At 37.9% G+C, this 10,421-nt stretch overlaps 1 protein-coding gene across 1 annotated transcript; it reads left to right on the forward strand.

Annotated features, from left to right (window-relative positions):
* The first annotated feature begins 1,551 nt into the window (after positions 1 to 1,551).
* On the forward strand, positions 1,552 to 5,131 carry LOC118492183. Its single transcript, XM_035990008.1, has 7 exons — positions 1,552 to 1,786; positions 1,873 to 2,619; positions 2,821 to 3,030; positions 3,794 to 4,106; positions 4,140 to 4,590; positions 4,689 to 4,994; positions 5,087 to 5,131. Exons 1-7 carry the CDS (start codon positions 1,552 to 1,554, stop codon positions 5,129 to 5,131), a joined length of 2,307 nt encoding a protein of 768 aa, XP_035845901.1.
* The last annotated feature ends 5,290 nt before the right edge of the window (positions 5,132 to 10,421 follow it).

The following is a 10,421-nucleotide window of genomic DNA, read 5'->3' on the forward strand; positions in this document are numbered from 1 at the left end:
ACCTTATTTTTACCACCACAAAATTGGTCAAACTTATTTGCTACCGCTTCATATTTGTTACACTCCGCCTTGTTTGCCACCGAGTTGTGCCCGTTGCGTTTGGCCGCTGCGTTTTTGTAGCCGTGCTCTACGTTTCGGCAGCCGCACGCCGTGGCAATTACACACACTATCTTTTTACAGAACGATTTAGTGTAAGATAATCAATTGACAAGCCTAGAAAATTAACTCAATTGTTTGGACAAATATATATATAGAGAATCGAGCAAAGTTAACAACAGTAGCAAATTTGGGGACAAGAAACTACAAACAATTTAGGGCTTAAATGATTACCTTCTCTAATGGCGGAAACGTCCGTTCCTCCGCCAAATCCTCACTCCACCGCACCAACTTCTTCGACCGATTAGCCGACGAGTTAACCGCCGGCGTTGTTGAAGAAAACTGATCGTCAGTGACGTCAGCATTGCTTGTTTCAACGGAAGCGATAACAACTTTCGGTTTTGGATTCGGATCCGAGTGATCGAGATCCGATGAGTTGTTCGATTTGTTCGTCGAGTTGACATGTAAGGTGAAACTGTGTTAAGTGATTCCATCATCTGAACAGGTTTCTGGATTGATGAAGTTATTTAGTTGTGATTGCAAGGAAGGGATTTTCAATCAAAACCCTAAATAATGAGCCGGATATTAACCTAGTTAAATTTGGGCTTAGAATTTCATTTTCTTACCGCTAACATGATAGCAATTAAAAAATACGCGTATATTTAGGATAATATACAGAAGTTATTCTTATTTTTCCATGAATTTGTCACCAAAAATATATGGTGGCAATTTTTTCCACCGCTTTGCTACCAAACGATGCTGAATACGCTTAATTTACATATCCATGGGAAATAGGTGGCTAAATTTGCCACCAATTTTTTCGGTAGCAAATTTTGGTGACAATTGCCAAGTTTTCTAGTAGTGAGATCTTGCAGTGTGAAACCCTAATTTCTAGGGTTTGGTAATTTTACCTTTGGGTATTTGGATTCTTGTGACGGTGCTGCAGTAGAAACCCTTATCTGCGGTTTCTCCTCTGGTTGGTAAAGAAGATCCTCGTTGGTCCCTTTTAGGGCAAACCAACAGGAAATTTATCCGGTTTTCTGATCAGTGGTTGTAACCCTAAGTGAAGGTTACAGACCTGGTCCATCTAGCTTGCACCCATTGTGAGATCGTTTCTTCCCCCTCCTTTTATTTTTACATTTGCATCACTGTGTCTTGTGTCTAGGCATTTTGATACCGGGTTTTAGGCAAGACCGGCTTGCTTTTGGGACACAGAGAGGGTTCACTCTGTTGCATTTGTCTGGTTTGGTCTGTTGTGTTGTGGCTCCCTGGTTACCGTCTACAGAGGCACCTTGAGTGACGAACCTCTAATCAGACCTCTGTCCAGGCTTCGCCGGTCCTTTATTTGTGCTTTACTTGTTTATCTACTCTGTTTGGGTGTTTGTCTGCTTATCTATTTACCTGTCTGATCTGTTCTATCTGTGAGTTTATTCTGTGCCTTTTTTTCTTGCTGTTATGGGTGATAAAACTGATCCTTCTATGACTCTGATTAACAAACTTGATGCTAGTGACCCATTATATCTCCATGCTAGTGAGTCTAGTGGGCTCACAATAGTTAGTATAAAATTAAAAGGGACTGAGAATTATGTGGTCTGGTCAAATGCTATGAAACTTGCTCTAATGGCTATAAACAAATTAGGTTTTATTGACGGAACATGTGCTAAGTCTAAAGACAATGATGTCCTTGCTAGTCAGTAGGATCGGTGTAATTCAAATATTCAATTATGCTAACCTGGATTCTGAATTCTGTATCTGATGAATTATATGTTGGTCAAGTCTATTCAAAACTTGCTTCAGAAGTCTGGGATGATTTAAAAGATACCTATGATAAAGTTGATGGGTCTGTTGTGTTTAGCTTATATCAGAAAATCAATTCTGTTAGTCAAAATGGCTCTAGTGTGTCTGAGTATTATCATAAAATAAACACTATGTGGAAACAATTTGATGCCATGTTACAGTTGCCCTCTTGTACTTGCAATGCTTCTACTAAGTTCAATGAGTTCAATCAGTTAATCAAACTTATGCAGTTCTTGATGGGTCTAGATGATATTTATCAACCTGTTAGGACAAATTTGTTGATTAGGGATCCTCTACCAACTATCAAAACTGCCTTCTCTATCATTTCTAGAGAAGAATCTCATAGAGGATCAAATAGTGGGTCTAAAATTCCAAATGTTGGGTTTGTTGCCAAGTTATGTAATTTTAATGACAACAAGAAAAGGTTTAACAAAGGTCCTAATCCTAATCTTAAATGTACTCATTGCAATAAAATTGGGCATACTATTGATAAATGTTTTGAGCTGCATGGCTATCCTACCAATTATAGACAAAAACCTAATCAAAATGGTCAATGGTCTAGGTCTAATAGTTCTGCTAATAACAGTAATGGCCCTTCTGTGAACAACTCTGTGTGTGATAAAAGTGCTAGTTCCTTGAATACTCTGTCTGCTGATCAGTTTTCTAAGTTGCTAGGGTTGCTGAATGAAAATAAAACAGAAGACATTAATAAGCCCAATGTAGGAGGTAAATACTTTAATTCCTTCTCTACTCTAGGAGACTGCAAAAAAATTTTCTGTTTTAACTCTATGGGCTCTTCAACACAGAATCTGAACTGGATCATTGACTCTGGTGCAAACTAGCATATGGTTATGACCAGTGAAAATATGTTTAACTTGGTTGATGTCTCTGAATATAATATAACCATTAAGCATCCTAATGGGACAGATGCTAAAGTTACTAAAATTGGATGTTTTAAGCTCTCAGATTCTGTGATTTTAAAAGATGTCTTTGTTGTGCCTGAATACTATGTGAATCTCATTTCTGTGTATAAGTTAGCTAAAGACAACAAGCTTAGAGTTATATTTGATGAAAATACTTGCTACATTCAGGATTCATGCACAAAGAAAACCCTGGTGACTGGTAGACAAACTGAGGGTTTGTACTTTTGTGGTAACCCTCTGGGCACTAACTTTTCTTGCTTAAGTAAAACTGAAAACATAAAGCTCTGGCACTCAAGACTGGGTCACCCAGCTGAACAAGTGTTAAAAGTGCTACAAATTAAAACCGAGTCTAATGACACCAAAACTTGTGACATCTGTCACAAGGCCGAACAACACAGGGTACCATTTCTTCTAAGTGACCATAGGTAAACTAAAGTAGGGGATCTGGTACACTTGGATGTTTGGGGTCCATACAAAGTCACTAGAATAGATGGGTACAAATATTTTCTCACAGTTGTTGATGACTTTACCAGATCTGTATGGGTCTATTTAATGAAATCCAAATCAGAAGTTTTGAGAACATACAAAGTTTTTACACTCTGGTCAAAACCCAATTTGAAGTTAATATCAAAGTGCTTAGGAGTGATAACGGATCAGAATTCATTAATTTACAAATGTCTACCTCCGTTAAAACTAATGGAATCATTCATCAAACCTCATGCACATATACTCCACAACAAAATGGTGTTGTGGAGAGAAAACATAGACACTTGCTAAATGTTGCAAGAGTTTTATTATTTCAGTCTAAAGTCCCTCTTAAATACTGGTCCGAATGTGTGCTTACTGCGTCCTACTTGATTAACAGGCTTCCTTCTTCTGTGTTACATGGTTGTTCCCCTTATGAAATGCTATTTGACTTTAAACCTTCTCTTGATCACTTGAAAGTTTTTGGTTGCCTCTGTTTTTTACTGTTTTAGACAACTCTGATAAACTAGAGGAACAAGCTGAAAAATGTGTTTTTATGGGGTACTCTAACTACAAAAAGGGGTATAAGGTCTGGAGTTTAGACCAAAGAAATTTCATTTTTCCAGAGACGTCAGTTTTCCCCTTTAAAAATAACTCTCCTGATCAAATCAATACAAATCTTTTAAACCAACTAAACTTTTTTGATAACTTTGAAACTTCAAGTGATACAAATCCTGATGATGAAGAGAAGGGTGTCCCTGATTCTCCTGTTGAGACTCAGCAACACAGTGACGAGGCTAAATTCACTGTTGTTAGTGATGCTCAGTAGTCATTAAGTTCTGATGATGTGTCTGACAGTCATGAGTCCATAAGTGCTGAACCTGGTCCTGTGAGGGCTGAGTCAAGCAGTTCCAATGATGAATCAAACCTTCCTGAGGGTACTCAAACCATTAGGAGATCGTCTAGACCTGTGTCTGCCCCAAAAAGGTGTAATGACTTTGTAGTTGGACACGCTAAGTATAGTTATGATAAATTTGTTGATTACTCCAACTTGCCTAGAGAAAATATCTATTTGGCTGCTAATGTTAACAAAATTGTTGAACCATCCACCTATAAAGATGTCGTTAAGGACAAAAGGTGGATTGATGCTATGAATGAAGAGCTATCAGCTCTTCACAGAAATAATACCTGGGAAATAGTTGATCTACCTAGTGGAAAAAACACCCATTTAAGGTCAAATATAAATCCAAAGGTGAGATCAATAGATTTAAGGCTAGGCTCGTTGCTAAAGGATTTAACCAACGAGAGGGTATAGACTTTGAGGAAACCTTCTCACCTGTTGTTAAAATGGTTACTGTTAGATGTGTCATTAGTTTATCTATCCAAAATAACTGGCCGTTATACCAGCTTGATGTTAATAATGCCTTCCTTTATGGGCATCTTAAGGTAGAAGTTTATATGAGTCTTCCTGATGATCTAAGTGTCAAGCACCAAAACAAAGTTTGCAAATTGAACAAGTCCTTGTATGGCCTCAAACAGGCCCCACGCATGTGGAATGAAAGGCTTGTTCAAGCCCTTGTTAAAATTGGTTTCGTTCAGTCCAAGTGTGATCATTCTATGTTTATCATGTCTAAAAACGACGTCTTTGTTGTCTTGCTAGTCTACGTTGACGACATTGTTCTAATTGGGAACAATGAAGGAAACGTGAATGAGGTAAAAAACTTTTTAAAAACTGAATTTCTGATTAAGGATCTTGGTTTCTTGAAATTTTTCCTTAGAATTGAAGTTATAAAAACCAATGATAGGGTGTGTCTTTCACAAAGAAAATACTGCATGGACCTTTTAAATGAATATGGGATGAGCGGGAGCAAACCTACTAGTTGTCCTATTGAACAAAATCATGTTTTAACAAATTTAATAAAAAAGGAAACCAATACGGTTGACGTTACACAATATCAAAAGTTGGTCGGTAAGCTAATTTATTTATCCCATACTCGACCAGACATAACATATTCAGTACACCATCTGTCTCAATTTATGCATAAACCAACTGAAGCACACACTCAGATAGCTTTCAAGGTCTTACGGTACCTCAAAGGGGCACCTGGGACTGGAATTATGTTTAAACAGGCTGACTCATTTCACCTAACAGCCTTTTCTGATTCGGACTGGACAAAATGCACTGACAGTGTCTGTCACCGGTTTCTGTATTTTTCTTGGGGGTTATTTGGTTTCTTGGAAAAGCAAGAAACAAAGTATTGTGTCCAGATCTTCTGTCGAGGCAGAATACAGATCAATGTGCAGCGCAACCTGTGAAGTGCTATGGCTGATAAATATCCTTCGTGAACTGAACATTGATGTTACCATTGCTGTCACACTAAATTGTGATAGTTCCGCTGCCTTATCCATTGCCGAAAACCCAGTGTTTCACGACAAGACCAAGCATTTCGAAGTCGACTTGTTCTTCTTACGGGAAAAGATAGCTTCACGTCTGATTAAGACTTGTGGTATCAAAACTGAACATCAGCTCGCTGACCTATTCACCAAAGGTCTTTTACCAACAGCTCATGCTCAAATGTGTAAGTCCCTAGGTCTCATTAACCTGTTTGCACATTTAAACGGGGGGGGGGGGGGTGTGACAACTGGCACAAAACCGGTAACTTCCGTACATTTTAATTATTTAATGACTGCAATTATGAGCTTAAATGTCAACATTGACTGATTAGAAGCTAAGCAAGTGAATTCATGCACGTTGTATACTACAAAATATTGCTTTATGCAAAAACGAGAGCGTTGCGTCAGAAATATTAGTAAACTCACCGGTAAGACACACTGTGTCAACGGAACTGCAGAAAGCAGTCAGACATTAGAATTGAGGCCTAGGTGTAGGTCCTACGACAAAGGTACATTAAAACCCAAGAGTACATATCAGGGTTTAATTTATGGTCGTTACGAAAGCTAAAACACGCACTAAAAGGCACCCGAAACACACTTTAAGTGCAGAACTAATTACGACAAAACTGCGAAACGAACGTTGGTTGCCGCCCGGATAATATTTAATCCCACAAATATTCTGTTATGATTAAAATTTTATTTTAATCAGGTTCGTGTTGAAAAATAAATTGAAACGCTTAAAAACGTTATTTTTTTTTTCAAGTTTAAGCGCGTACCGTGAGTTCCTACGCGACACAGTGCTTACACTGCAAAACGCAGACAACGCAGAAAACCTAGGAATATGCTAGGAATATTCCAGGAATATACCAGGAATATGCTAGGAATATGCTAGGAATATTCCAGGAATATGCTAGGAATATGCTAGGAATATTCCAGGAATATGCTAGGAATATTCCAGGAATATGCCAGGAATATGCTAGGAATATTCCAGGAATATGCTAGGAATATGCTAGGAATATTCCAGGAATATGCCAGGAATATGCTAGGAATATTCCAAGAATATGCCAGGAATATGCTAGGAATATGCCATATGGAATGTCTATAAATACCGTGAGATGGCACATATGAACTTTCACACTTCACAACACCAAACAACTCTCCTCTCTCCCTCTAGAAAGCTCACGGCCAAACATCCCTAATCACCCATCAATTTTTCGAGCCTTGTTCAAGCCATTCCAAGCATACCCAAGCATCAAGGATCACGTATTAGGAGGCTTGGTGCACTCGGAGCACGAAGGACCTTTTTCTCTAGCTTTTATCCACCACATTCGCGTCTAGATTCTTCCCTAGCCTCGAGCTAGTGGTGAGTTACTTAAAACACATTCTTGAACTAATCTAGAGTGGTTAATATGATAGATAACAGTTAAAACTTGGAATCTTGCAATTTGATACATTAAAGTCTACTAAAAGACACTTAAATGATGGATAAAAGCTCACATGATGTGTAAATGTTGTAGTATTTGATTTGTGGGATTATTTAGGCCCGATCTACGTTGTGGTAGCTCGGATCACCGTTTAACCCGACTTTGTTAAGATCATAGATCTTGACATAAGCTTGTTTCGGACGGTACAAGGGTTAAAAGGTGAAACTCTACCACACGAGAAACATGAACTTGTGTAAAAGTATTTTTACTTGTAAAATAGTGTTTAAAACTTGCCGATCTATGTATCTACAAGTGGTATTTTCAAAAGACCAAACGTCAAAAGGAACCACATGTTCTAAACCGGATCTTACACAAACAAAAGTGATTTTTGTGAACAAACAAGTGTATGGACACTTGTGTAACAAAAGTTTTAACAAAGAAATAATTTTCGTAAAAACCGACTAGAAGTTGTGAAACTTTATATTCTTTGAAAATAAGGTTTTTAAGAAACTAAACTTATTTTTAAAGATAACAAGACTTACTAAATGTGCTAGTAAGTTACTACACAATTTTAGTAAATAACCAAGTTCATGAAATGGAGAAATTAGTGATATTCGTGGATGATTATTGTTGATAAGTGTTGTTGATGATTGTTGACGATTTAAAAGAAAATAAACACATGTTTTGAAAACATGGGAAACCTCCATTTTTAGGGGAAACTCTGCCAAAATTTTTATAAATTTTGATACTTAGAAAAATATAAGTTTTTGAGAAACTTATTCCCTAAAAATGTATTTAAGAGTATTACCAAGGTTTCCCTAATTTTTGGTGATAAGAAATGAGGATTTCTTCAAGAATAAAAATGGATATAAGTATGTATATTTTTGAGAGAAAAATATATATTATTTTATCACCAACTTCTGTGCTAAGTGTATATAGTATGTGTTATACGTGCTAGCGTATTAAGACGTAAAAATACACTAAATACTCATGAGGAGTATAAACATGAAAATACACATACAATATACAAGACACATAATTCGGGTGCAAAGTGCAAAACACAAGATACTTATATTAACTTGCGAAAAATAATATAAGTAAGATACTTAGTTAAAAATATGAAATATTTTTAACACGACAATACGAATACAAAAGTGAGTGACTGAACTTGTGCGACGCAAGTCTAGTGACTAACGTTAAGAAAACGCGTATAGGTTACGACGTTAAATAAGCAAACCGGTGAAGTTTACGACGCACAGGAACGCAAAGTTGTGAGTTCATGCTCCCCCTTTTCTCTTAACTGTTTTCAGTTTTATAACTTCGGGGGTGAAATACATGTTACAACTATTTTTATGTTTAACAAATGGTATGAATATAAAAAGCACACTTGGTGAGAACGAGTACCAAGTGTGTAGCAATATAAGAATACAAGAAGCGCACTTGGTGAGAACGAGTACCAAGTGTGTTGTGAAATAAGAAAATGAGAAGCGCACTTGGTGAGAACGAGTACCAAGTGTGTTGTGAAATAAGACTATGAGAAGCGCGCTTGGTGAGAAACGAGTACCAAGAAGGATGCGCTATGAAAAATGATGCGAGGAATCGTGTCACGAATAGGGTACAGAAGCACCATTAATCAACAATATACCTAGACCGCAGAACAAAAGGTTAGATCTAACGGGTGCCGGGCAGCCACACTCTCGATGAGGGCGAGTATCGAGTAGTGCTTTTGTGTCTCAGAATATACCAATTAAATGCCTAAGGTTTGGTGACTTCCTATGTCGTGTCACATGTTAATGGCTTTGCAACCCATTAACAAATCCTGATACATACAGGAATACTTAATTTACATAAAAACTCATACCATTCTAAAACTTGATGAATACTTGAGTACGTGGGGTACTCAAGAAAAGCAGGGATTATACTTGAGTACGTGGGGTACTCTAGAAGAATTTGAATCATACATGAGTACGTGGTGTACGCATGAAACTGGATTTTATGAAAACTCGATTTATTCACAAAATATGTTTTCATACAAAGTATACAAAAGTGCAAAACAAAACGGCATGAATTCACACCAACATTATGTTGACGTTTTTCCAAAACTCACATGTATTTCAGGTAACTAGGATGGATGTGCGCGTGGTCTCACTTATGCTCGTGGATGTCGCTTGTGTTTGCTTTTAAATAAAGTGTAAACCTTTTAAGACAATGTTTATGATAACTCGCGATGTAAACGCTAATATTTCAAATTATGGTATCTGAAGTTATTTTCATGAGCATGTAGTATGTTTACCTTTCGTATGCAATGAGAACCTTTCATGATCACACCTCGTGCTTCCGCCGCAGAAAGGGGTGTGACAGATTGGTATCAGAGCTGCGATTGTAGTGAACCAGGATTCCTTCTCGAGTCTAGTCTACAATCTCTAGGATCCTATCACGAAAACAATTTTCAAAGAGTTTTCATTGCATAAAACGTCCCGCGACATCCACTACCTGAAACTGACTACACGAGTCTAGAAAAGACACTACGAGACTTAGGGTGCACAGGAGTAGCACTTGTCTTAACTGAGAAATTACGTGCAATTATGTGTGATAATTAGCATATACTAGATGTAGGATGTCACAGGTATACGTGACTTTACCTGCAACGATGGCCCATCTGAAGGAAGAGATACGAGGATGAAACGAACTGTGCGGACTGTGCAAGGAGTTACGTAATTATGGATGCATACATAATTATGGAATTCAGTGCACAGAAATCACAGCAAGTCTTGTCACGTATAGATTCCCTCAGTACAAGCCTACTAAGTACTCTGCTAGAGTAATAATTATTTGATGTTAATTATGTGGTATATACCTGTGAATATATACTACTACTGTCCAGTATGACGACGTCAAAACAAATGCCTAACCCTGCTGTGTTATGTTCTGTCAGAACATGGCACCCAGGAAAGCTGTGAATGCTCGCAATGATGATCAACCTCCTCCTCCCCCACTACCAAAAACTGCTGAAGAGCTGAACGCTCTACTAGAAGAGAGAATCTCTGCTGCTATCGCCCAGTACGAGGCGAACCGTACCCAAGACAGTGGAGGGCCAAGCAGTGCCAGGCGTAACGGACATGGAGATTCGTCCGGTGGAAACGCAGTTCAAGGTAACCTTAGAACAATTTACTAAGCATGAAGAAATTTATGAACGGTCTTTGTTTCATTATTTCTTCGATTGCTCATAAGTGAATTGGTTGGGTTAATTACAGGCTGCACCTTCAAGCAGTTCCTCGACTGCAAACCTATGAACTACGATGGCACTGGAGGAGCAGTAGCC

The sequence above is a fragment of the Helianthus annuus genome, chromosome 5, assembly GCF_002127325.2.
Source record: "Helianthus annuus cultivar XRQ/B chromosome 5, HanXRQr2.0-SUNRISE, whole genome shotgun sequence".
In the NCBI taxonomy this organism is placed as follows: Eukaryota; Viridiplantae; Streptophyta; class Magnoliopsida; order Asterales; family Asteraceae; genus Helianthus; species Helianthus annuus.